This window comes from Pleurodeles waltl, chromosome 4_1 (assembly GCF_031143425.1).
Source record: "Pleurodeles waltl isolate 20211129_DDA chromosome 4_1, aPleWal1.hap1.20221129, whole genome shotgun sequence".
NCBI lineage: Eukaryota > Metazoa > Chordata > Amphibia > Caudata > Salamandridae > Pleurodeles > Pleurodeles waltl.
The window spans coordinates 1017088786-1017116617 of record NC_090442.1 but is presented as its reverse complement, the minus strand read 5'-3'; the positions used below and the strand labels follow the sequence as shown (position 1 = coordinate 1017116617).

Below are 27832 nucleotides of genomic sequence, written 5' to 3'. Positions count from 1 at the left end.
TGTGCTGTTGACTCCAAGGTAGGCTATCGGTCCCCGAGGACTTGTTTCTGATTATTGAAGCAGCTGTTTCTGTAGTTTAAAATAAAATATCCATAGCACTTTCTCACTTGACAGATGCCAGTGAAACCTCAGTTCTGTTTTGCGAGAAGAAAGCAGATGTTTTAAAGTATCATAGTTATAACATTATTCAACATGATTCGGACTTATCTGCGCGTATGATTGGCTGCAAGTTTATATTTCTATAATGACATTTTTACTGTTTTGTGGAACAGAAAAAAATCTCTGGCTTTCCTTTTGTGCACACTTGACAATCCTTGAGTCCAGTATTGATAAGGCCTGGGCAACGTTTTTGTTACTCTGGCGTAATCTTGCGTAGTTTCTGGCATTACGTGTTACGCTTGATATGCGAGACTCCTAATATTATGCCATTATGACACATTGTGTCATTTCAAGCCCATCTGGGTAAATATGCTATCACTGGAGCACAGGAACAACATGATGAACAGAATGTGAGTGGCTTTGTTCTGTGGCACTTGTGATTTCTGAACTATTTTTGTAGCGTGAAAGAAGTCCATGCCTTCATTTTCATTTCGTGCTAAAATATAACGATAATGCCAGATTTGTATTTTGAGTAACTTCACTTGATTACGCAAAAGAAACTTACACACATTTCGCCCACCCTGTTGATAGGTGAATGTCTTCTCAATATATTGGAAAATACACTTTGGTACAGCTTATGAGCCCCTTTATGTGAGAGCGACTGCTTGCTGGTTACTGGCATATGCTGTGGTTTTTTAATTGGTAGGAAGCTCTTTCGGGTGCTGTTTTTCTGCTCTCTAGGTGGGCATCAAAAATATAGTGAGGGCATGGCAGATGCCGCATAAGGTGTGCTCAAGAATAGTGCGGACTGGGCAGCGTGCATCCATCATGCTCAGGAAGGGCCCGCTGTTCGGGAGTAGGGAACAAACCCAAGATCACAAGTGAGGGATAGTTCCGCTTAAAAATGCCATGATCACAACTGAATACCGGGACCACTGACATCGAATATGGATATACAAGAAAAGAGTTCATAGGTGGTATGGTTCAAATGGAAGACGCTGCACATGCATGTCCAAAGGATATACAAGAAAAGAGTTCATAGGTGGTATGGTTCAAATGGAAGACGCTGCACATGCATGTCCAAAGGATGGAGGCGAGACATGAGGGATAGGACTTAAAGCAGCAGGCTTGGATCCCTTACAGGGGTCACTGTTCAGTAAAAGATCACACTTCTTGGTTGGTACACCTCAAATGCAAGACAACAAGCATTTGCGATGAAAAGTGACGTTTACTATTTCTCAAAAAGAGCACTTTGCACTTGCACAATCGAGACAAGGCGGGAACCACTTGAAAGGGAGTTCTTAGCACCTGACTGGTCACAAGTGAGGAATGGCACCACTCAAAGGGAGGAGGGGGCAGGCACGATTACAACTGCAGGACAGTAAGTTGCTAAACATGTGTGACAACAAAAGTGAGGAGTCCTACAACTTAGAGTGCTAGTTGAAGCCTTCTACTGTTCTGAGGTTGCAAGTGAGCTTAGATCAAGCTCTTCTTCAGATCTATGAAAGGATACCTGCCTTGAAAGGCTTTAAACATACTGTTCAATTCAACGCTGGGGTATGTAGAAGCACAAATATGGTGTGTGTCCATCTTCTGTTGGAGATAGAACAATTTTCAGAGTGGGGATAATGTCATCAACATTACTTCACTGATGTCAAAGCTATAGAGAAAAATCCAAGCATCCTAGAAAGAACAGGTGGAAAATGAGCACCCATGCAGCAGGAGAAAGGTAAGGGTGTAGTATATAGCCAGTGGTGTATTTTGGAGACACTGCCACAACCATAATACTAAAGCATGGTGTCATAGCACACTATCATTTATAGGCAGCACATTTTCTATTGAAATGAACATTGAATTTAAACATGCATGCAGTTTTATTAATAAAACTACATAGCACTTAAACGATAATGTGGGAAAACTGGGTTTTAACAAATATTTAACATTTGTGCATCAACATGTCCAGTGTTTGATTTGTGTTGATCCTACTGAAATCTTTGTTTCTATCACACTTCAGAATTAGAAAAATGTGCTTGATTTCTGCTTCCTTAACTGCAGATATATTTCGAAATGATTGCACAGTTCATTTACAAGTATTTAAACTGTGCTGCATGTTAAACAAGTGACATCCTACAGCATTTCCTTTCACACTCCCTGCACCCCTGCAAGATTGTCAGATACTTCACTTTACAAAACCCTCTCATCCCCATCTTTGAACGCACACGAGATGTGACCAATTAAAAATACTTTTAAAAGGTATCTTTCTCATTCACCCTCTGAATTCCAGCATGGTTATTCTATAGGTACTGTAGCACCTACTGAGCCCCCACTTCCACTGTATATGCTATCTTCTTCCGTGTAGGTGTGCAATTTTCCCCTAACTAGGACATCCTTAACTCCTCCTGGGTATAACATGGCTTCGCCTTCTCTACTGAAAACGATGTTGGTTCTTAAGTTGCATCCTTCATTGAGGAAGCTCTGAAATGCTATACTTTCCATGAGTAAAAGCAGGGATTCTCCAAGTTTTAAGCTCTTATTAAAGGTAAACGCAGCATTAGTGGGTTGGCGTCACTGTAATACCATCAGCAGAATGCCGGTTCATGACGATGGTGTGAAAACATGTTTGATGAGCACATTTGTTGGCAAATGTATTATTATTTACCCCTCCTTAAAATTAAAGACGACAAACGAAAGCGCTCATATTCTTCCGCAGCTGCGATTGTACGGCCTCCAATCAAGCATTTGAAGTAATATAAAGGAAGAAGAAACATATCAATATATTGTGGCTAAAGCCAACGAACTTAGTTAAAACAATGTTGTATATAGCAAGTGATCACTTACATTGTTCCATTGTATCTATCATTTGGGGTGTGTCCTGAACTGACCAAGAGTCGTCTTTCCTTTGCAATAGTGTCTATCTGCAGCTGCAATGTTTTCCGCATATTTAGAATTTTACTGCCCTTGCCACATAATTTACCACCTACTACATAATGTAGATGACTCAACCAAAAAATTGTTTCGTTAGCTCAAACATATCAAAAGTAATTTGAAATAATGCAGCAGTAGTGCTAAGCGGTGGTTGATTCTGGAAAGGTTAAATGGTCATCTTTAATAGATAGCTAAACTGGCAGCGGTGACGCGAGACAATTGGGCAAACAGTATTAATGTGTGTTACGACAAAATGACGAAAAAATACTTCCAGAGTACAATTTACCTCTTGAGTGCTAAAACGCTTTGGGCCTGATTACGACCGTGGCGAGGGGATTGCTCCTCCCAGACCTGACGGATATCCTCCCCGCCTTATTACAAGTTCCATACAAGATAATGGAACTTGTAATAGGGCGGACGGGATATCTGTCACGTTTGGGATGGAGTAATCCCCTCCACCAAAGTCGTAAGCAGGCCCAATATGTCCACTGGAAACAGAACTATAATTTTATTGGACTCAGGAAGCTTCAGCGCACCCTACATTGAATGTTCGCTGCATCAAGTCACCCTCCTCGTGTGAGCACCCATGCTTAATTTGTGCTTGTTGTTTCCGGTGCTGAGCACCGACACTTATTTTTGAGGGCCGGGCTTGTTTTTCTGCCTCAAGCATTTGCTGCGAGCAAAAGACACATATGGGAAAGACAGATGAAGGGAAAAACGAAAAAGCGTCACAAAGGGAGAAAGTAGAAAGCTGCAAGAGTGAGCTGAAGGGGCAGGGAGTGGCTTTATGTGGATTGAAGAGGCCCAAGATGGCTTCAGGATTAAGCTGCCTCAGTATTCCATGTTCTCACACTTAATTACGGCAGCCGTATGTTTAAGAGGAGGGCCCTGGGCACTGGCACCTTTGTATTTACAAATTAAGCACTGGTGAGCACTAACCATGTGGTGTGGCGGGCGCAGCGGTGCTCCAACACAAACCTGGGGTTCATGGGCACCTCCTTACCTCTGAATGGTGCTCTTCATTCTGCTGCAATACTTCAATGCAGAGTTCCGCAAGCTGGACAACATCTTCCAGTTTTTTTGATGGAGATGCTTGGTTCATGGTCTCTAAGAGACAAAGACACAACGCGTTTGAAAGATTGAACTAAGTTGAAGTGAACATTTTCAGACACAGCAATATGTGCAGCGTAGCTGGAATAGAGCAGTGAAAAGCTTGCCTTTACATGGGACCTATAGAACATTTTGACTGTACTCAATGTAGAGCCCTGACCAGGTCACCAAAAGACAACCAGCTGCAACTAGTAAATAGGCAACTCAGCATCACGCCTGGAGGCAGGCTGGGGAAAACATGCCCCCGAGGCCTCGTGCACAATGCACGGCTTCACTAGTAAAAGTATTTCTGATTAGATACTGGGGAACAAAAACGCGCATTAACGCGCAAGCGCCAGCCGGCAACTCAGGCATTTGAATTTTCAAGGTCAGACGAACAATGCCAGGGCAGCCTCGACAGATGAGTAGTTTGTACATTAGCGTCCTTCGCGTTTTGTAAAACTTTAAATTCCTAGCATGGTTTTCAGTTGAATAGAATGAGAAGAATATGAACCTTTAGGTGGCAGCCAAAACTGTACCAGCACGAGCCACAGAAGTGGAAACCGCTGCAAGATACAACACAATCTACCCCAAGTCTGAATCATATCAGACACATCAGGGCCACACAATAAACAGCAGGACGGCTGCTTTTGCACCATCGACATTTAATCACAGAGGTGTATGTGCACACCATAGACAATAACAAAGTCTGTGCATTATTGTTTCGTGATAGCACTTATTCCATTATACATGGATTCGCATGGTCTACCTATACCAATCTCACAGAATGCATTCTTACTGTGAGTAATTGACAATGAGATCTTCATTATTTAGTCATTTCTCCATAAAAGCTAAAATTATGGAGACATTAATTTATTTTAACATGCAACATTCATAAATCAGATTAAAATGAAACACAGAAGTTAGGAAAAAGAAACCAAGATCAGTAGACTTTTGAAACTCATCAAGAACTAAAAATGGACTCTTAGAAAATCCAGGACTGCCAAATACATGAATGAATGTGAAAGCACGTCAAGGCCAGATCTGTGTAATGGAAGCAGCCGATCAGGCCCACATCACACAGCAAGACAGGCTTGCACCTGTAGCCATGTGAGTCCCTATTAAAAGCAGCAGGGCAGCATCGGCACAACCAAGTCAGGCTGTGTTAGACCTGACAACCTTAGAGAGGTCTTCCCTCAAACGTTTTGCCTTCCTCCTCCATTTTTGCTGATCTCCGTTTTGGTGGCCTTAGGACTCTGTGCACTTTACCACTCCTGACTAGTGCTAAAGTGAATGTGCTCGCTCCTCAAAACATGGTAACATTGGATTAACCCCAACAGACATAATTTATTTTCTTATAAATCTCTAGTAAAGTGATACTACATGTGCCTAGGGCCAGTAAATGAAATGCTGTCAGTGGGCTTGTAGCACTGATTGTGCCACCCACTTAAGTAGCCCTTTTTAACATGTCTCAGGCCTGCCATTGCACACTGTGTGCAGTTTTTAAACTGCTGTTTCGACATAGCAAAATAAACCTTTTGCCAACTTAAGCCTTCCTTTTCAATACATATAAGTTACCCCCAGGATAGGCCATGGACACCCCATAGGGCAGGGTGCAGTATTTTTCAAAAGTGTGAGAAGTAACTTACATGTCCCTGGGGTGGAAAAACTCTTTATTTCATGTTTCACTACTGCTAAGCCTACCTCTTTCATAGTATAACATTGGAGTTAGCTTGTTACATTTGATAAGCTGTATTTCCACATGGGAGCAAGTGAATATTTCATGTTCGGCGTCTTTAGAATTGTAATGAAAGATCCCCTCTCATGGTAAGTCAGATTTTAAATTACAGTTTTTAAAAAAAATTGCACTTTTAGAAAGTTGTCATTTTCCTACTTTAGGCATTTAGGGGGTCATTATGAACACGGCGGGATTCCCCGCCGTGTTCATGCTGGCGATCTAAACAAAGACCGCCAGCCCCTAGACGACCCCGTAGGTCGTATAATATCCATTCCACTGTGCCAGCGGGCGGAAACAGTGTTTCTGCCAGCCGGCCCAGCGGAATGCTGGGCCAGGACATTGCGGACGGCTCTGCATGGAGCAGTCGTCAATGCCGCAGTGTGGCGGGTGCAGCAGCACCCGTCGCGCATATCATTGCCCATAAATCAGGCAGTGACCTTCGTGATGGGGCTGTGCACAGTGGCCCCGGAGCCCCCCTTCCGCCAGTCTTGCAGGGAAAGGCTGGAGGAACAATGGTTCTTTATCCGGAGGGCAGTGCTGCTTGCAGCGCTGTCCTCCGGAGAAAGAAATCCACCATCGTCAAGCTGCCTGTCGGCGGTAGCCTGGCGGTGGCAGAGGGCCGCCTGTGGCGATCTTCTTTTGTTTACTATATGGCGGTCCAGACCGCCATGCCGGTGGCAGTGATTTCCGCCGGCATGATGGTCTGGACCGCCATGTTCATAATGAGCCCCTTAGTGCCTGTAGTCCGTCTGTGGGTCACATGACGGTGTAGCTGACAGCTGGGCTTGCATATTCCTCCTAGCTACCAACACACAACAGAGAGCTTAGGTGTGCCTTGATGGGCAATCACTGGCAGGATGCGAGGGCAGAGCTAGGCACATCCCCATTTACAGGTGAATAGGCTGTGTCCTGCCTTCACACAAAGGGCTGTACACCCCCCATATTTAGTATTGAACCAGGACAGGGAAAGCAGGATGCCTGGGGATTTAAAAAAGAAACCTCTATAAGCTTCTCTTACCTTCCAGTGGGAGAGCACCAAGTATAATTATTGGACCTCAAACGCCAACTCTTCAGTACACTTCTGGACCTGTGGATACTCTAACAGGAAGACGTATATCCTCTGCTGTGTGGCACAACCCCAAGGAGAACCAATAAATCACCGCTGCTGTAAGGATTGGTTCCATTGCAAAGACCCATACCATATTGCAGCCTGTCGCCTCTTCCAAACCGCCGTTGAGCAACACTTCCTTATCCCAGGCCTTCACATCCCACGTCGACGACAGCCTTGATGATTCCTGACTCTGCATCGCAGCTCCTCAGAACTGAGGCATCACCTTGACTGGGCAATGCACCTTCAATGCTAGACTTTGCATTGCAATCCCTCACCAGCAAGATCCTCGACGACAACACAGGACCTCATACTGTAGCCTTGTCGCATCTCAAACCAACACATCGCTTCAGCTGTGTGACACATGCTCAACATGGACCCTCTCAACGCTCCGCAAACCAGGACTTAAGGTACTTTGTTCAAAAGGCTTAAGTGGGTACTTTTAGCCAGCCATACTCCATCAAAGTAAGCCTGAACTTGTGATGTTATTCCACTCCGGCGCGACCAGTTACCCAAAGTTGGCACTTTGTGCTTTTTAGTGCTACTTCCACTGTAAACTTCAAACCTGCATATCTCTGGTTCTAATGATTGGATTGTTGTCATTTTTGTCTTGTTTTATTTATTAAAAGGTACTCTATTGTTCCACATCTGTTGGGATTCTTTTGTGGTGTCTCTTTACTTTGGTACTGTTTGAAGTTTTGCACAAATAATTTACATAGTGCCTCCCAATTAAGCCTTACTGCTCTATGCCAAACTACCTGAGGGTTGAGCACAGGTTAATTTAGGGTTTGCTAGTTACTTAACCCTGAGAAGAATTGTGGTTTCTGCTTGAGAAGGGTTTCATTCCCCCTCAACCAGTAACTCAATTTCTTACAGGCTGGAAAAAGACTTTGATTGATTATCCCGCCCCTAGTCAACCTATTTTGTGTCCAGCATGAATTTACCTATTAGGCTTGCTGTTGAAATGAGAATGCCCGCTGCTTAGCATACAAACATGTTTCCCTATCTTAAGGCACCCACTGCTTGTGTATCTGAAAACATGACTCATGCTGGTGGTAGTGCCATCCTAATCTGACCTTGAGCACATTACTTACCTTCAGTAACACCTAATCTGACAATATCTAGTTACAGATTCCTTCCCTTAGAATTTCCCTCAAGTGTCAGCCTGGATCTGAAATTTTTTCTTGAGCAGTACCCCTGCGTGCCATCAGGTGGGGTTGGTCAGCTCCACGTCCGCCATCTGCAACGTGCCCACCGGCTATGATGTTGCGGGACCTATATAGGCACCACCCCAGCGCACTGACATCAGTTTGTTTTCCTACCTTTCTACACCAGAAGTCTGCAGCTATGAAGAACTCTGACAGCTGGTGCATCAAAACTAGGGCCCTGAAAGGGAAGTCCCGGTCCCTAGAAATCAGTTCACAGGATGGGGGGATGGGTGGTTCGGTAAGAAGTCTGCAACTAGAATATGTCTCTACCAGATAAGGCGTTACCAAAGGTAAGTACTCATTCATCTGCTAGAAAATTCTAGTTGCAGATTAGTTACCTCAGAATAGATACCCAAGCAATAACATCCCTAGAGGAGGGTCTGCAAACCAAGATCAAACCAGGATGTCCTGCAGGACTGACTGACAAAGCATCTGTCCCTTCGGACCTGTCTGTCCAGACAGTAATGTTTGGTGAACGTGTGCAGGGATGCCGACTTTGCTGCCTGACACATGTCTAGGACTGGAACTCCGCATGCTAACACAGTGGTTGGAATGGTCGCTCAGGTAGAGTGAGCGTGCAAACCCTTCAGTGTTGATTTTTAGCCAATGTGTAGCACATTTTAATGCAGAGAAAGACCCATGTAGAGATGGTTTTCTTCTGCACAGCCCGACCTTTTCTCGCACCCACATACCCAACAAAGAGTCGATTATCCACCCAGAACTCTTTAGTACGATCAAGATAGAATGTCAACGCTCTTGGGTCCAGGTGGTGGAGTCTTTCAGCGTCCTCAGAAGGATGAGAGTGTGCATAAAAAGTAGGCAAGGTGATGGATTGGCCTACATGAAAGTGTGTGACCATTTGTGGCAAAAAGGAAGCCGTGTGTGAAGCACCACTTTGTCAGGATAGATGGAAAGGTAGGGTGGCTTAGATGACAATACCTGGAACTCACTTACAGTGCAGATGCAATGGCCACAAGGAAGGCTGTTTTTAATATTAGAAGCCTGAGAATACAATTGTGAAGAGGCTTAAAAGGAGCCCAGATGAGAAATGTCAGAACCAAATTCAAATCCCATTGGGGCATAGTGAATGGGGATGGAGGAAACATATGAGTTTAGCATTTATGGAACCAATTTATAATAGGAGACTTAAACAAGGAAGATTGATCAGGCAAACCTTCAAAAAGCAGACAAATAACCTTTGGGAGCGCCCAAAGCAGAGCCCTGCTAGGCCAGAGAAAGGATAAACAACAAACCTCAGAAAGAGGGGCAGAAAGGGGTTAACAGACTTATCCGTGCACCATGCCACAAATTACTTCCAACTACAGATGTATACCGATTTGCTGGAGGGACTCCTGGCTGCCAAGATTATGTTACGTCAACTGCCACCACTCAATCTCAACATAAAAAGGTGGACACAGACAGTTTTGTGTAGAGAATTCTCCCCTGCAGCTGCGATAAAAGATCCTTCCGAAGGGGCAGTCTAATCAGATGATCATTTGCCATGCCCAGTAGCTTGGGATACCAGATTATTCGTGCCCTGTCTGGAGCCACAAGGATTACTTGGGCCTGGCCGCTCTTGATCTTCTTGAGTACTCTGGGCAGAAGTGGCATGGGCAGAATGGCGTACAAGAGGCCTGAGTTCCACTTGAGACAAAAAGCGTCACCAAGTGATTGTAGCCTTAGAAACTCCAAAAAGCAATACTGCTGACATTGTGCATTCTCTGAAGAGGCAAATAGATCTAACCAAGGCTCTCCCCACAGCTCAAAGAGACCTTGCTCCACCTCTGGATGGAGACGCCATTCGTGATCGACTAAGTATTGTTGGCTGAGTTTGTCCGCTCTGTCATTCAGAGATCCCACCAGATGTTGAACCACCAAGAAAATGTCCTGATGTTCCAGCCATGCTCAGAGGTGCAGTCTCCTGACAAAGGGTCCACGACCCCACCCCACCCTGCTTGTTGCAGAACCACATGGCAGTGGTATTGTCCATGAACACCTACACTATACTCCCCTTGATAAAGGGAAGAAATGCTTATACGCTAGCCTGATCAAATGGAGCTCCAACAGATTGACGTGGAGTCCGAATTCCTCTGAATACCAGATGCCTCTGATCTCCGCCTCTCCCAGATGGCTGTCCCATCCAAGACGTGACACAATTGTCACTACTGTCAGATTTGGTTGGGGAAGGGAGAAGGATCTGCCTCTGATGCAATCACGGTTCATTAACCACCACTGCAGATCTTGCGCAGTTCCCTCCGAGATCTGGACTATGTTGGAGAGATTCCCCTGATGCTGCGCCCACTGGAATTTCAGGTCCCTCTGCAGACACAACATATACCATCTAGCATGAGTCACCAGCAGGGTGCAGGAGGCCATGAAGCCCTGTAACCTCATTGTCATTCTCACAGAAATCCAGGATAGAGGCTGAAACATTGGCATCATAGCCTGACTATGCTGGATTTGCTGCTTGGGGGATAAGCCTGAAACGGCAGAACAGCTCTGATGAAAGGAGCCGTCTGAGAAGGAATCAGGTGTCTCTTTGGCATGTTCATAGTGAACCCCAGAAAATGCAGGAGGTCAGCTGTAGTCTGGGGGTGGGAGACAACAGGCTGGGGTGAGCCCCCCGTCAACAGCCAATCGCTGAGGTAGGGGAAGAAAAAACCCCTGACCTGCATAGATGAGCTGCGACCACTGCCGTCACCTTGGGGAACACCCAAGGGGGGCTGGTAAGGCCAAAAGGGAGCATGTGAACTGAAAGTGCTCTTGGCTTACTGTGAATTGCAAGTAACGTCTGTGAGCAGACAGGGCGGGAATAAAGAAATAAGCATCCTTCAAATCCAACGATACCATGCAGCCTCCTTGTTCCAGGGCAGATAAAATCTGACCCAGAGTGAGGATTTTGAACTTTGCCTTCTTGAGGAAGAGATCAATGGACCGAAGGTGTAAAATAGGGTGGAGGCCCTTGTCCATTTTGGGTAGCAGAAAGTAGCGGGAATAGAAACCACAACCTATTTCTGGCACAGGAACACTCTATATGGCTCCCTTGGCCAAAAGAGTTGTAAATTACTCTCAGTGAAATGCCAAGTGATCCTCCGTCATCCGATTGTAACAGGGTGGCATAGATGGAGGGGTAATCTCGAAGGGGAGGCACTAGCCCCTTTGGACTCTCTGCAAAACCCACCTGTCTGATGTGATGGATTGCCAGCAGAGCAGGTAATGGCGAATCCTGCCTCTGACTGGTCCCTGGTGGGGAAGAGTCAGACTAGGAAGGTTTGGAGGTAGTTGCGGGGGGAGAGGCTAACTGGCCAGACCACTGCCTCACAAATTCATGAGGACAGTGGATTCCACTTCCCCGGCCACACAGAGGCTGGGCAGTATGTGGGGCATTGTGGCTGGATCTGAATGGACGTGGTTGCGTGCTACTTCTGTAGCCATAAAGGGGCAAAAAGTAGACTGAGGGGGACGAAGGGCCACCCGAGGTCCAAGGACCTGGCAGTAGCACGAGAAACTTTTCAGTGCTTGAGCGCCAAGTCTGCTTTCTCTCTGAAGAGATGTATGCCATCAAAGGGCATATACTCAAGATTGGCTTGCACATCCCCCAAAAAGCCGGATGTCCTCAACCAGATGTGGCACCGGAGGGCCACTGTTGATGCAACCACTCTACTCAGTGAGTCGGTCATGTCCAGTCCACCTTGGATCATGAACTTTGCTGCATCTCATCCTTCAGCAACTGCTTAGGAAAAGTATAGCCCAGGCCTCCTCTGGTACCTGTGTCAGCTCTTGCACAACCATATCTCACAGCGTGTGGAAATAACAGCCGAAAAGGCATGTAGTGTTCACGGACCAAAATGCCAGGCTGTCAGAAGAAAACTTCTTCTTCTCAAGTGTGTCCAGACTCTTGGATTCAATATCCAGGGCTGCGGAAGGGAACGAGCCCTGGGAGATAGAGGTTTGGATGACCAAGTTCTCAGGGGTGGGGTGTTGCAAAAGGAACTTGGGTCACCCGGAGCAGGGTGATGGCTGCGATCAATTGTCCTGTTTGCAGGAGCCCCTATGCTGGGTTTGGACCAGGTACCCAGTAGGTCATCTGTAAGGGCTTCATTAAAGAGGAGCAGGGGTTCAGAGGATGAAGCTCCAGGTTGTAGCACCTCTGTCAGGAGGTTAGTCTTGACTGCCATCAAAGGCAATTCAAGGTCTAAGACCTCAGCTGCTCTTCACACCACAATAGAATAGGACGCTGCCTCCGCTGTAGCTATGGGAGAGGGAGAAAGCATGCTAGTGTCTGGGGAGGTATCCAGGCCACTGGCTTCATCCAAGTCCATAACCAGTTCATAGGATCTTGGAGCTGGTATTCTAAATGGTTAAGCGACCCCTCTCATTCCGCACCAAAACCTTGCCCACAGGAAAGGAGCTCAGGATCCAACATAGGAGGTACTGCTCCTGTCGGCGCCCTAAAGGGCATTGTACAATGCCCATCTGGCTCTGTGTTGGAATTGGCAATGGGGAAGAGAATGGTGCTGCTTGGGGACATGGGCAGCGCCAGGAGAGTCGGCATCTGGACTGGCGTTGGTGAAGTTCGAGATGGTATGACCAACACTTTCCCAGATCCAAGCATGGATCCATGGGTGCCTCTCGCAGCAGAGGCCAGAGCTGCTGGTGTGGAACCCGAAGGGGGCCTTTGTGATCTTGTGGGGCCTGAAAGCACTCCAACAGTGTCAGATTGTCCAAAAATGAGGCGCATTGCTTCATAAAACTCTTAGCTGGGCAGGGGTCGCTCCTGCTCCCAGAAACCGGGGGAGGTGTGGGGTCGGCCTAGATGCAAGAACCTCAGACGAAAGCCTAGAATGAAGACGCTCCCGCTCCCTCATTGGCCAGTCCACAAGGTGAAGTCAAAGAACACGTTGCTTTCTTTGACTTGTTATTGTGCTTTGACTTACCCAATCGTCCAGAGGACTTGGAGTGGGACAACGATGACGGAGGGCTCTGCAACCACTCCTGGGACCTTCCTTTTGACCAGGACCTCGACTTGCGCATTGTCGAGTGTCGGGCCACAACCAGCTTCAGGGACGACTCCCTCTAAGCTTTTAAATGCATGGTCTGACCGACAGAGCATGACTTAGGGTCGTGGCCGCTCTCCCAACACCAAAGATACACTAGGTGCAGATTCATCACAGATATTACCCGAGGACAAGATCCGCAGGGCTTAAACCTAGTCATCCTAGATGACAACCTTGACTCACCAGGAGTTATCAACTCAAAAGAACTTCTACAAAGAGTTAAAAAAAAGGCCTGTCAAAAAATGACTGAGGGGTTGATTGTCACTGAACGAAAAGAGCTGACGTCAGCATGCTGGGGTTGCATCTGTATAGGACCTGTGATGTCACATCCGGTGTGGACGCTGACTATTGCAGAGCCGATCGACGCCACCTCACAGCGTGCAGGGGTACTGGTCAAGACAAATCTCCAGATCCAGGCAGACAACTGGAGGATTTTCTAACGTAAGGAGTCTGCAACTGGATGCCTCTATCAGATTACTAGGACAGAATTATCAAACCTTAAATATATTTGTTGTTTATTTGTTTTTTTCAAAATGCTTGAGACACCCTTTCAGAGTGCGAGAGGGAAGGGGACTCGGGAGAGATGGAACGGAATCATCCAACAGTGAATAATTATAAAAACTAAAACCAGAACTTGCACAATATTGCAAAAATATTATCCAGAAGCCATAGTATTTAAAGAATGTACTAAATCATGGCCATTAATGAATTACTGTTATACTTCAGAGAATGTCTCGGCACACAGGAGGATTTCTATTACCCTCTTCCACATGTACTTGTTCTCTCACATCCATTTCCTGCTCTTTATTGCACACAAACGCTGTCTGTCCCTGCCTCTCCTCTTGCGTGTTACATTTCCTGACAAGGATCATAGGCAACCACGGATTCCTTTTCTGTGACATGGCTCTCTTTCCATCCCCCTTAGCTGCTCTGCACCACATCACAGTAGCTAGTTCCCCCAAGATCACCTAACATTTGACTTATTATTGTGACTTTCCATGACCTTTGCATGTCCCACTCCCCAACAGTTGTCCTTTGCTCCACTTGCTTGCCTCACTCCCAGTTACTGTTTCCTATGCCACTACCCATCACCATCATTTTTTGCCATTAAGATCTACTGGCCTTTGTTGGTGCTTAGCACCGCATTTACTTCTGACAGTGTACCACCTGGTGGCACTGTCTGCCTATATGTTCAATATACTTAAAAGTTGAAAGCAGTGGGTCCAGGCCATACTTACAGGGCTAAGTGACCTAGAATAGTAAAAATTTAACACTTTTATTGTGTGATGGTTAGAATTTAGCATTGCTGAGAGGGGCAGTTGGTAGTCCAAATCATGGTGACTCCTAAGAAGTACCTCGGGCCCAGGCGATTACAGTATTATAAATTAATCACTGGACATATTCAACCCAGGATGTGAATCAGAGTCAAATCTGCCACTTGTAATCAGGTGATAGAGATTTCAAGTCCCATAAATTTTCCCTGACCACAAAATTAATAATATCTGAACAAAGGATATAGCAACAGATTTCATAAATAGTCAAATATATTCTGAAATGCATTTTTTCCACCGTTTTCCAGTAATCCTCTAAGGGACATGTTTATTTTAGGTCTGGCCTAGAGATTACATTTTTTGTCTTGACCACCTTATGTAAGAAAATATCTTAACTAATGGATACATGTGCATCGATATAAACCGGTATTCTGTCAGCCCTCTTCATCTATTGGTAAATTCAAGAGTCATTCATATTCGCCTCCGCCTCCCATGCAACATGTACCGAAAAGAATCTTATTTCCTGCGATGTACACTAAAACTAGCAAGCACTGAAAATCCCAATAGGTCTGGATTTAAGGGAATGCTGTATGGTAATGCAAAGCATTACGGTAAATAGCATGGGAGTGTATTGGGATATGTATTTGTATGGAAGCAAAGAACTGTAGAATATAATGATGTAGGCTGCATGATCCGGTGACAGTTGCACTGTCAAACCAGACCTAAATATTCATGTAGGTTAACAAATGCCCTCACCCATCTGTGCTGCTGCCAGAGAGAAATATAATGAATTACCTAGTTACCCAAGACAAAGTCATGCCTCTGAGGTGAATAAATACATAAAACGATCACAGTTCTGTGGAGGGCAAGAACTTTATTTTGTAGAGGCACAGAACTTCTTCCTAATCAAAACATGTACCCCTGGCTCCCAAAATGCGGATGAAGCAAGAGCCCCTCTCTAGTGATGCTCATATAATTGGCTGACAGCAGCTGTTCTGTCACGCCAGACCATAGGAAGGGTGTTTAAAGCCTAATAGGAAAGCATATACTGTTCTGTTGCTATTATTTAAAACACTTTTTCTTCATTTTATTTTTTCTATGTCTAGGTGGAGGCACGTTTCTTAGTTCCCTTTTTTATTTTTGCGGCATATGTTTGCATTTAATTTCTTTTTTAAGTAAACATTGTAGCTGTTTGCAAGGCTACACCAACTGGCTTCGCCAATGTTTATTTCATTAATTTTCTATTGTGCATTATTTTGAATGTCTTGTTTTATTGTTCTGTTTTTCTTTATGATGGTTAAATTCATAGGTTCTACAATGGACGCTCTTTTGATGAAGACAGAAACGCTAAACAATATGTATTCTGAGGCAGAATCTTTGTATGAAAGCTAATCTACCCAGCAGACATAGTTGAAAAGACATAAAGATGGTCAAGTAACATTTCTTAAAATACACAGATTACGAAATAGAACGCACTGTGTGCATAAACTCTCCTAAAGTGACTGAAAGAGGGAAACTTTTGCAAAAGGAAGGAATTACATAGCGCTGCAGTGCCTCTGGAGGGAATGTGGTTGTCACGGCGCCTGCTGCGCAACTCGTGTATATGTTTGTGCGCACACAATTAGAGAAGTCCAAAAGTGAGAAACTATGTAGGTCTCAGAATAAAGGCGCCTCTGACGCACCTCAAGAAGAAACAAAACGTCGTTTAAAAAAAGACGCCATGATAAAATTGAATAACCTTAATAAAATATGAAGTGTTTTAAAATCGTAATAGCCGTATTAGGAGTGAAGTGCCAAATTATCTTAACTTTTTGGTCTTCACGATCCAGCCTTATGGATGCCGAGAGAGAGAAATAAAAAGTTAGGTAACAGCAGGCGCATTCTGTGATAAACCGAGGGGAATCTACAATAATGAGAGGCAGCTATGCGGCAGCCATCCCTAAAAGATAACCAAGTACAAAGAGTGCATGTTTGCAGTGCCACGGAAGGACGGATTATGCCTGCATCTTACCTAAAAAAAATCCTGCAAAGTTATGAGGGTGAAATTCAAATGATAAGGGTGAAATTCAAATGCTCGGGGGAAAGTTAAAACTGCACTGTTCATGACTATTCGCTTCGATTCTCAATATGTATATTAATGATAAAACAGCTGCTTACAGCCCCCGCCTGCCGGAGAGCAGGAAACACTGATGAATGTGGGACGTGCTATTAGAAAAACTGCCAACATAAAACCGATTTAGAGATGGAATTTAGTTACAGTGCTTTTAGGTTTGTTCTTTTTTGCACTGGGGCGCGAGTGCAAATATTACATTTTGTAGAAAGTAGCTCTGAAGCTCTGCATGTAAATGTAACATTATACACTGCACCCAACAGCTTTCCAATTTGTTAGAAAAGGTGGCCATCAGTTTTCAGAAAAAGAATGATTCCATCAAGCAGCTCTCAAATAGTCGAGCTGAAACACAAACTTTATTTCTCTTTTTACGTCCAATGAAAAGATTTCCCTTTTCTGAAAAACTGTGCGCTGTCTTCGGTACCCTGACATAGGGACTCCAGCACCCTCCCTCTGGAAGTCTTAGCGGCCCCTGGATCTGTGTGCCCAGACGGCTGAGCCTTCCTTTCGGTGTCGAGCATTAGGGCCTAAACTCGAGTAGTTGCATTAATAAGTACGCATGCTCGCAGATCTCAGGGGGCAAGTTCTCAGTTACAGAGATACAAAGTACGACTGATGAGTGAGGTCAGGAATTGAGGAACACTTTATCTTGTAATGACAATCCAGAAATGGCCTCATGGGCCATGTCTAGCCTCCCATAAACCCCTTAGTTGCCCTGGGGTTAGAGAAAGGCCAGGACTAGACACGACAGAATGTAAATGGGGCTCTTAGATTTGTGATAACCTTGTAAGAGGGTTTCAGAGAGAGAACCATCCTTCCGTGTTTGCTCTTTATTTAGTTAAAGGTCTCCATTGTGCTTAGTCCTACAGGAGTTGCCCTTTCCCCAGTTTCGTTTATTAATATTATAGTGGTGAGCTTTAGTACTAGAGGCTCAATTCAAGGCCAATGGCTTTCTTTATAAGGTATAATAGGTGTGGCTATAGGCTTCCAGCATTCGTTTAATGTGAATGTTCCTTTGGCATCCATTAGTTTGTCATTAGTCGAGATGACAAACATTTAGGCTGCTGCACATTTAATATGTGCTGCAGTTGCCTCAGAGGTTCCGGTTTGTATATTTCTGTACAATGTATTCCAAATAATATCTCAGGTGGCATAGGCCTCATCAGGGTTTCAACAAGTATATCATAAATATAGTCTTAAAAGTGTCCTTTGGCCAATACAAGAAGAGGATCCTGGTTTGCATACATATGTCCTGCGGCCTGATCTTGAAGTCCGTATTCTGTGTTTGTTGAGTCCCCTTTACTTTCTCTCTCTGCCTTCATGTCCTCTGCAAAAAGGGCCCCAAAGCCAGTTCCAGGGTTATGAAAGGGAAAGGCCAGCATGGAAGTTGCTCTCTATACTCAACTCTAATGGATGTCCCTCGCTTTGTTAGTGGAACCAGAAGTGTATGCTGCAAAACATCTGATTTCCCTCCCCAAGGAACTGCATAGGTGAAGCCAAGAGGGCAAGGGCTAAGTGCTAACCATTTCTGTTGCTTTTATGGGGTTGAGGAAAATGTAAGAAAACTCATATCATTTAGAAATACTTTTTATCTAGTCTGTCACGGCTCTCCTGATGAAAGGACCACCTGTAAGAAGAATGCTGCCCCACACTGCTGTTGCCCTTTGAAAGAAAGAAATAATGGCAACTGAAACCATGGCCCAAGCATTCGGGATAACTTTAGTAATGCTTTCACATCGTTTTAGGAGCAATTAGTACACGGGTTCTGATGACAATTAACCGCGTTGAACCCAGCAGCACTCTGCATGTTAAGTGATGTTAGATTATATCCAGTAAAACAAAATAAATAAGGGACACTACTCTCTGAAGGAGGCAAAGACATTGAAATGCTTCGAAAATTGGCACTAAACAAAATAAGTATGTAGAGCAGGCACATAAAATAGAAGAACTTCTATATTGCATCAAATACGACTTTGTTAACAACAGAAGAAACAGACATTAACGAGGTGTGATGAGTGTCAGTGGCGGCCAGCTTCTATTTATAATGGGGGCGGGTGGGTGCCGGGGCACACAATAAAAAAAAAAGTTAAAAAAAAGAGTAAAAAAAAAAAAAAGGGCACCTGCCCGGTGAAGATCTTCTCTCTTGCCTCACGTGTCGTTTCTCACAGCTCCGACGTACGATGTCACAGGAAGCAGGAAACTGAACAAGCCATTCTTGATGCTGGTTTCATGCTGGTCACTAGCGTCAGGATCGGTGGGAGCGGGCTCTCTCAGTGCTCACCAGAGCGCTCGCGGCCTATGCTTTAGAGATGTTTAAAGTGCGCATGTGTGGCTGGTCATCTCAAGATGGCCGGCCAAAGGGACATGCGCGCTTTAAACATGTGCACAGCTCCCTGCTGCCACTCGGCAGCAATTGCCACGCCCCATCCTGACACCCGGTCCAGGACCGGTTGTTGAAAAATAAATTGGGGAAAAAGAAAATTGGCATTTCTTTCCCTCACTAGGGCATATAAAACATCTTTTATAATGTCTCTGCTTACAGCTGCATGACACTCCACCCCTAGGCATCTAGGGAAGACCTTAGAGGTGGGTTATATGTAAAAAATAAGGTAGATTACCACTTTAGAAGTACCTTTAATTCAAAAGTCGAATTTGCATATATTTTACTTTTGAAGACAGTCTGCAGTGCAGGGCTGCCTTTTAAAATGCAACACAGAAGTGCACATTCCAATGCAGGAGGGCCCCACCAGCCACAGCCCAGCTGCCCAGGAGGGCCCCACCAGCCACAGCCCAGCTGCCCAGGAGGGCCCCGCCAGCCACAGCCCAGCTGCCCAGGAGGGCCCGCCAGCCCCAGCCCAGCTGCCCAATGAAGGACCGTCAAGTCAAGCACCGCTGAACAGGGCAAGCACCGCTAGCCCATGAGCGGCAGGGGTACTGACCCAACAGGGACCGTCACGGGGTGAGTGATGCACTCTGGGCACAAATCCCCCTTCAGAACCAGTGGAGTATCACATCCACTACCTCAGTCCTTGGCAGGATGAAGCACTCTGGGCACAAAGCCCCCTCCAGAACCAGTGGAGAAAGGCATCCACTTGAGAGACTGTGGCTTTGCACTCCCCAGGATAATGCAGTGGGCAAACCACCCACTGTAGAGACTTGAGAGACTGTGGCTTTGCACTCCCCAGGATGGTACAGTGGGCAAACCACCCACTGTAGAGACTTGAGAGACTGTGGCTTTGCACTCCCCAGGAAGCAGCAGTGGGCAACCCACCCACTGTAGAGACTTGAGAGACTGTGGCTTTGCACTCCCCAGGATACATCAATGGGCATGGAGCCCCTCATGGATCTGGCGTCGTGCACTCATCCGGCTGAGGTGCCCCCCTTTCCTTCCCCCTGAGGTGCCTGTTGTATTTCTATCTGATGCCCCAGCAGTGTTCTCTCCGTTTTGATCGGGTATTGAGTGTGGGCCTCGCCCATGCATTTTGGGCCCAGTGGTCCACGGACTATGAATGGTGCAATACCTGGACTACTGATCTTGGTTTATATTTTGTAAATAGTGTATATATCTATATATTTGCTTACTGAATTTTGATATATTACAATGGTTACACTCATTTCCTTTTGTCTTTGCATTCTTCCGGGGGGAGGTTGGAGGGTGTAACTGTAATGTTAAATATGCAATGGTGTGTGTGTTGTAGTGGGTTAGGGTGGGGGTGGGGGTGTTGCGTGTGTTTGTCCCTGTTTTTTGCCTCCCTCTCCCCTGTGTCGTAGGTGCTGTACTCACCGTGGTCTTTGCCGCCGGCGTTGGTGCTCCTGGTAGAGGAGCAGGAAGACTATTGCAGGAAGAATATGGAGTTCCGGCTCCATGGTGTCCTCGTGGGGTGTGTAGAGGTGAGCGTTTTCCCTTCGAAATTCCTGTTTCCGTGGTGAATCCGCCCCGGAAAAGGTGGCAGATTGGCCTGTCATAATAGTGTGGGCGGTACATTGTCCTCCGCCTGTCTGTTGGCGGTGACCGCCACGCTGTTTGTTTGTACCGCCGTGGCGGTCGGAGTATTAAAGTGGCTGTCTTTGTTGGCGGTTTCCGCCACGGTCGTAATTCCAAAATTTTTACCGCCGGCCTGTTGGTGGTCTTACCGCCGCTTTAACACCGTCCGCCAGGGTTGTAATGACCCCCATAGTCTCCATTTTAGATTGCACATTTTAGCTTGGCATCTTTTTCTGATGGTGTCTTTTTACATTGTTTTACACTTATGCAATATTGTACTGAGAGGACACCGTACATGCAGCCTATTCCTTGTAAGTGTTGCTGTCATGCAGTCTGTACACCGTGTCCAAGGCTAGGCACATAGAACAAGATGCCCTTGTATCACGATTGTTCATTGGAGACAGCTCACAGGCTACAGACAACTCATTGCATCAACTTAGCACCTCTGACTCAATGCACAATTTTCTTGGGTATCCAAGTAGTCATGTTTGAGGTTTCCAATACCAACTGGAACTCTGGTAAGTTTAGGGGTTCAGATGGGGCACTGTGAGCTAGTTAGGAATTGTCATCATCTACTGACAGTATAGACAAACATTATTCTGAAGTTTATGTTGACCTGATACACAGTCCTAATGAATTTGTAGGAACCATAGAACATGGCGCCACTAATAAGGCACTCTCCCACATTGACTTCAACATGTAAGACTAGGTCCCCTCAGCAATGATGGGGCAACCTGGCCAGCTCCAGTCGGCTACACACCATACCAAAATTTAGCACCATTAAAAGTTGGTAAACTCCATCCTCTTTACACAGGTGTGGTTAGACAATATAGATGCGTAATGCAGTTTGTTATGCACATAAGAACAACTGCCCCAGCAAGGTCTGTTCAAGCTGTGAAGCCACAGTTAGCTGAGCCTGAAATTTGTAATGTTGCTAATAATGCAATTATGGGTAAAGTTCCCACCAGACAGGAAAAAATTCTGTTTGGATTGCACAGAAACAAAACAGCTTGAAGCAATGTTTCCCCATCAGGACCCCAAGACAAACATAAAATTCTCACAATTTGTCTAGCCCTTGGTTTGATTCCCCCTACAGAAGATTGTGCCATGTGGGGTACCATCTTTGCTGCCATGTATATCATAACACACAGTATGCAGTCTATTACTGTTTTGCCTGAAGTGCTAAAGCAGATTCAAAATGAATATTGGGTTGACCCTGCCCCGGCTTTGGTGATCAAATTAATTGGCAACTTTGCCACAGTTTCCTCAATTATATTAAGAAATATTAAAAGGGAGGCGGTGGATGTATGACAATGCCTTGTGCAGATTACCACTTTAGACCAAGCGTGCAAATTACCAAAAACGATTGCTGAAACTCATACATCTATAGGTTGAGATCATTTGGGAGCCAGACCACAGCTTAAAGGCAAATCTGAAACAGATAATACCAAGCAGGTACCCAAGTCTTCTAAGAAACTCTGGGACAAAACAAAAAACATGGCAAAAACCAAAACACATGGTAGATCTCCGCAACCGAAGCCCACTTAAAAACATTATAATTTACGTAACCATGAAACACTTAAACAGCCTGATAGGTATCAGCACACTGATACACATCCTTTTAGTTTCTTTTACAACTCACCTGACAAACCGTTAGGGGGCTGGGGGGTGACCGGAATACAGGCATGAAGAGTACATGAAACTGAAAATGGACTCAATGCTCATCTGACATCATCATAAAAAAAGAAGGGAAACTTCTGCAACAAAAAACCCATTTTAAAAAGAAGAAGGTAGCAGGTATTTCAGCTAAATATGCCCCACATATTCAGAATGCTCCTTCAGAATAAGACATGGGCATTGACACTGCTAGACAGCGCAGCACAGGTCATTATAGTTCACCAGAATCTTCAAGAGTTTCTGGTTTCAAAAGCAACTAGTGAATTTGAAACACTAGATCAGTGGGCTAGCCCTCCCAACAGACTTTATGATTTGGACATCCAATTTGAGTGTGACGTAGCATTTACTATTAAAATAAGTTTCTGGGAAAATTTAACAGCTGCTTACGACATTCTCTTGGCCGAGGTAGATTGGCTGCCTGAGTTTGTTAAAAAAGTCCCACAAGGAGAAGATGTAATTATACCTTCTTTATCCGTTCTTGTCTCTGAAGTTGTTAAACAAGCGTATGCCGCAGAATGGGCTCTCGCACAAGCCCCAGCATTATATCGTAAACATGCAGATTGGGATGGGGTTCCCCTTACCATGTAATACCAATACGCTCTTGCCCACCAGTACAACCACAATATCAAATTAAACATGAAGCTAAAGCCAGGTGATATGAATTCTCCCACAACTAGAGTACACCAAGGCGTAATTGAGCCCTGTGTACCTTCCATGAATAATCCGCTTTTTCGTGCAATGAAACCAGATCATTCCTATTGTATAGTCTTAGACTACAGACATTTAAACAGTCAGACACACACTTCTGAGATTCAAAATTCACACAGTACGGCTTTAATGAACAAGGTAGACTGCAAAAAATATAAAACATTGGACATTTCTATTGGATTTTTTTGCCAAAGCATAGCTCCTTAAAGCAGCGATCTAACTGCATTCAGCACCCTAGGAATTCAGAGAAAATTCTGCTGACTCCCACAGAGGTATAGGAACAGTCCAGGGCTGTTTGGTGCCCAGGTAATGTTAATTTTACAGGAAATTGACTTAGAAGCATTGTCCTACGGTGATGATATATATCTCATGGACGCAGACTTCAACACACACTCAGTGAGCGTAGATCGCATAGTGTTGGGATCTGCTGACTATGGCTACAAATTGAAGTTTCAAAAACAAAAAATTGCTTTTCTCTGTGCCCTATTCCTGGTATACAAGTTGTCTTATGAAGTCAAAAGCCTTGCACAACATTTCTTGGAGAATGTGCTCTTTTGCAACCACCAAACACCATAAAAAAGCTGAAATAACATTCAGGCTTTCTGAACTTTGGGAGGATATACATATGAGATTATGCACAGCGGGTTAAACCGTTGTATGATTTAATTCATCCTGACTTTTCCAGTACACATTGGACATCAGAAGAAAGACAGATTCTCAGAACACCAAACTGACATGGTTGCATCCAGACACTTGCATACTCGTGTCAACACAAGTAATTCAGTGATCCGGATATTTGTGGGGCTCACTGGCTATACATATGTCACCTTTAACAAGGGTAAAACAGTGCCAGCTCCTTATAAATCATATTTATATCCCAATGCTGAACACATTTTGCATTGATTGAAACAAATACCGACTGCATTTCAGACAGCTGTTATAAAGGAAAGAAAGTGGCTCAGGGGGAACGCTTAATTGTTGTAAACCCAATTCGAGATTTAGAGGTGGCTCTCACTAAGTCAAGTGTTCCTAACGTGAAAGCCTTACATCCAAGATGGATACAGTGGGCCACCTCCTTAACAGCTACTGATGTTGATTATGTCTTTAATCCCACTTTGCAGACTCAATATTTCCTTCAGTATGAACAAAAATACCTTGTGCCCAGTGACATTTTGCCTCTTAATGGGTATGATTCTATAGTCTACATCAATGGTCCATCTCAGCTCACAGTTGGAACTAAACAACAATACTCAGTGGCATGCCCTACAGTACATGGTGTCATGAATGATGGAGCTCTTCATGCACAAAAACATTTAGACAACCTTAAGGGACTGAACCACCCAACTGACTGAACTGAAAGCTTTAGTTTTGGCACTGGAGAATACGGATCCTGAATTCCCCACACTCAGTGTGATTTGTATTACTGTGTTCAGTCTTATAATGAAAATTTGCATTATTGGCATCTGAATGGGTTCAAAGATTATAAAGGAAATGCTATCAAGCATAAATTGCTTTGGGGAAAGTGGTGCATTTTAAGGATTGCTTCCCACAGACTCATGTCATTCACATACTGAGTCAACAACGTGTTGGAATACACGTTGCAGGGAATTCACTGACAGACGAAGCTGCCAAATCAGCTGTTCAGACTGCTGCTGTGGCTGCGATTACTCGTTCACATACGAAGGTGGATGATGACAGCATCATGGCTGCTGTCTGTTACTGATTTGTGCAGTGGAGGTCCATTACCTAAAATATATTCAGGAAAATATTCCTATCTGTTGAGTGCCCAAAACATTCCTTTCACTCACATTTTCAGGGTGGGTGACTGAGTGATACCCAATCAGGACCACAGGCTATAATTCATAATTTCTCCACATGGGGGATTGGCATGTGCGACATACAGTTAGGGAAATTACCTTGTGGCCCTCCATCTCCATTTTTAACATTAACTTTGATAAGCTGAGTTGATTGAAAGCCTTACTGTTCCAAAGGTAGGTTGCATTAACATCTGCTTGAGAAACTTTTGATCTTCTTGTTGCAAGGTCTTGTTCATGGAATATTCATGGAATATTTAATGCTTCAAATACTGCAGGAGTGGTACACTTTTTTAAAGTGTTTGGATCTGGCTTTGTGAGCATGTTTGACACTGTATTCAGAGTGATACTGTCTGTTTTGCACTCTTTAGTTTCCAGTGTTTTTGGGGGCATACCAGTTGTGTTATTCCTGGATGTTGCTATGTTGGTCCTATTTTTGTTCATCCACAATGGATGTTCCACCTAGAGGTCAAATGGTGATGGACTTGCCACACATCCTGCTGTGCCATGAACGCATGCTACCGTATTTTGGAGTATCTTTGCTTCAGGAAATGAATGTGAACTGGTCCTTTGTCCTTTAGACCTGCATGGTTACAATGTGTACAGTATGTGTTCCGCTGTCTGTTGTGCACTTTTGAGTGAGTACTGGACTTCTGTCTGGCTATGCAATTAGCTCAATCCATGGATATGGATCTGCGCGTGTGTCTGATGAGGATCCACCTTCAGTGTGATCCTATGAGGCTGCCATGGCTGCTGAAAGCATATATGAACCATTACCACTGGTCGATAACTGGGGATGCTTCATCTCCTGGATTCTTTAATCTGGCTCCAGTGTTGCGGCTGCACTACTGGCTGTCATGTCTTCAGCATCTGCTGATTGGTCTGAGTATGAACATGTTTGTTCATTGAAGCTTGCTTCTCAGGCCACTGTAGATATGACGTCTGCAAATGCAGGTTTCTCCCTGGGCCCCACTGACTCTGGACATTGATACTTTCAGGGAGCCTCCTAAACTATTGATTTGGTCCCTTGTTTTTAAGCACTTTGTTTTTAGTAGATTGTATTAGTTGTGTGCTTTTAATAGGCATATTTTTTCTATGTTTTTGTTATTAAAGTACATTTTATATTCATTGAACACTTCCGTTTTAGTCTAGCCCACACAGAGTCTCCTTTTTAGATTGCATATTTTAGCCAGACATCTTTTTCTGGTTTCACACTTATGCGATAATGTACTGAGAAGACACCATAAATGCAGCCCATTCCTTGTAGGCGTTGCTGCAGTGCAGTCTGCATACCCGTCCAAGGCTAGGCACACAGAACGTGATGCCCGTGGATCACGATTGTCCACTGGAGATAGCTCCAAGGCTACAGACGATCGCATTGGCTCTGCACATCTGACACAGAGTGTTATGAACAGTGCTTTCAATATAAAAACGTCCTTTGTGTTACATACACGGAGGAGCACTTCTGCTGCGATTATCCCAGAATGTGGTGTGCTGTACCCTGTCCAAGCACGAACCACAATCCTAGTTAGGACAAGTCAGATACACACTATAAATGAACCTTTCCTCACCCTCTGGTAACATGACACAGAGCAGGCAGGCTTAACTTAAGAGGCAATGTGTATAGGATTTGTGCAACACTCAGGCCCTTTCTTCCTGCCCTGGCACCAGACTCACTGCAGGACGTTAAGCAGTCCTTTGCGTTGGAACAGGACACAAACTGTGCAGGTGTGCCAGCTCCTACCGCCCATCCTCCCCAGGATGACCTATCAACATGCAGATGGCCACTAAGTCACACCTGCCCTTCCTTTATGTGAGGCTGTCTAGAGGGAATGCAGGAAACTAGCTGTGACCCCACCCCAAAAGTAAATTGGAGACAGACTGTAGGCACACAGGGCTAAGAGCAGGAAAGTGCCAACTTCTAAAAGGGCATTTTCAAAACTGTAATAATACATCTGACTTTACAATTAAAGTGGATTTGTCATTACAATTCCATAGGTACTAAACCTGATGTGCCTATTTCTCAATTAGGAGCTTATTAAATGTAATCAGTAATCCCCGGTGCTATCCTCTGACAGGATAGGCCTCACAGTAGTAAAAACGCATGAGAGTTTTTCACTACCAGGACATGAAAAACGTAAACGTATAAGTACTGCCTTTTAATTATATAGCACCCTCCCCTATGGGCTAGCTAGGGCCTACCTTAGGGGTGACATATGTAGAAAAAGGGAGTTTAAGGCTTGGCAAAAGGTTTTAAATGTGTAATTTCATGGCAGTCTAATACTGCCTTCAGGCTGCAGTGGCAGGCCTGGGACATATTTTAAAGGGCTACTTCAGTGGGTGGCACAAGCAGTGCTGCAGGCCTACTAGTAGCATTTAATTTATAGGCACTAGGCACATGTAGTGTACTTTAGAAGGGACTTATAAGTAAATTAAATACGCCAATTTGGTATACACCAATCAAACCATGTTTTGGGGGAGGGCACAAGTACTTTAGCACTGGTTGGCAGTGGTAAAGTGCGCAGAGTCCTAAAGCGAACAGGAATGAGGTCAGAAAAAGAGGAGGAGGAAGGCAAAATGTTTGGAGATGGCCTTGGAGAAAGGGCAAGGTCCAGCACAATCCCCCTCCAGCCTGATGCCAGGGTATACTAATCAATACCTTGATGGATGTCCCAGTTTAGGGTGACAGAACATAGCAAATGCCTACTACTGCAAGGGAACTTGTCAGTTCTACACCTGTGTGAATTCCAATGGAACCCTCACCTAAGCCACTGAACTGACCCAAGAGAACCCCTTCTCCTCATCTGTGGACCCCGATCTATGCAGCACCAACTTGCTCACAGATGCAACCCAGTAGTCAGACAGTACCACCATGGCCAACAAAGTAATGTGGCCCATTCAACCCCTTGGGTCTGACTCTGTCCCCACCCCAGTGAAACCTCTGTCAACAAGGACAACAAACAAGAGAGGCCACTGATAGCTGTCAGTGTCAAGACCCAGGCTCCATGTCATCCAGTGGTCTCTGACCTTTGAAGTTTCTCAG

At 44.8% G+C, this 27832-nt stretch overlaps 1 protein-coding gene across 8 annotated transcripts in view; it reads right to left on the bottom strand.

Annotated features, from left to right (window-relative positions):
- The window catches only part of CADPS2 (calcium dependent secretion activator 2), a 1861089-nt gene that overhangs the window by 564958 nt on the left and 1268299 nt on the right, over positions 1 to 27832 (bottom strand). For all 8 annotated transcript variants that reach the window (XM_069229895.1, XM_069229888.1, XM_069229890.1 and 5 more), the window contains exon 17: positions 4028 to 4131. In XM_069229895.1, the coding sequence (XP_069085996.1) occupies positions 4028 to 4131 (104 nt within the window). The remainder of the gene's footprint in view (positions 1 to 4027; positions 4132 to 27832) is intronic.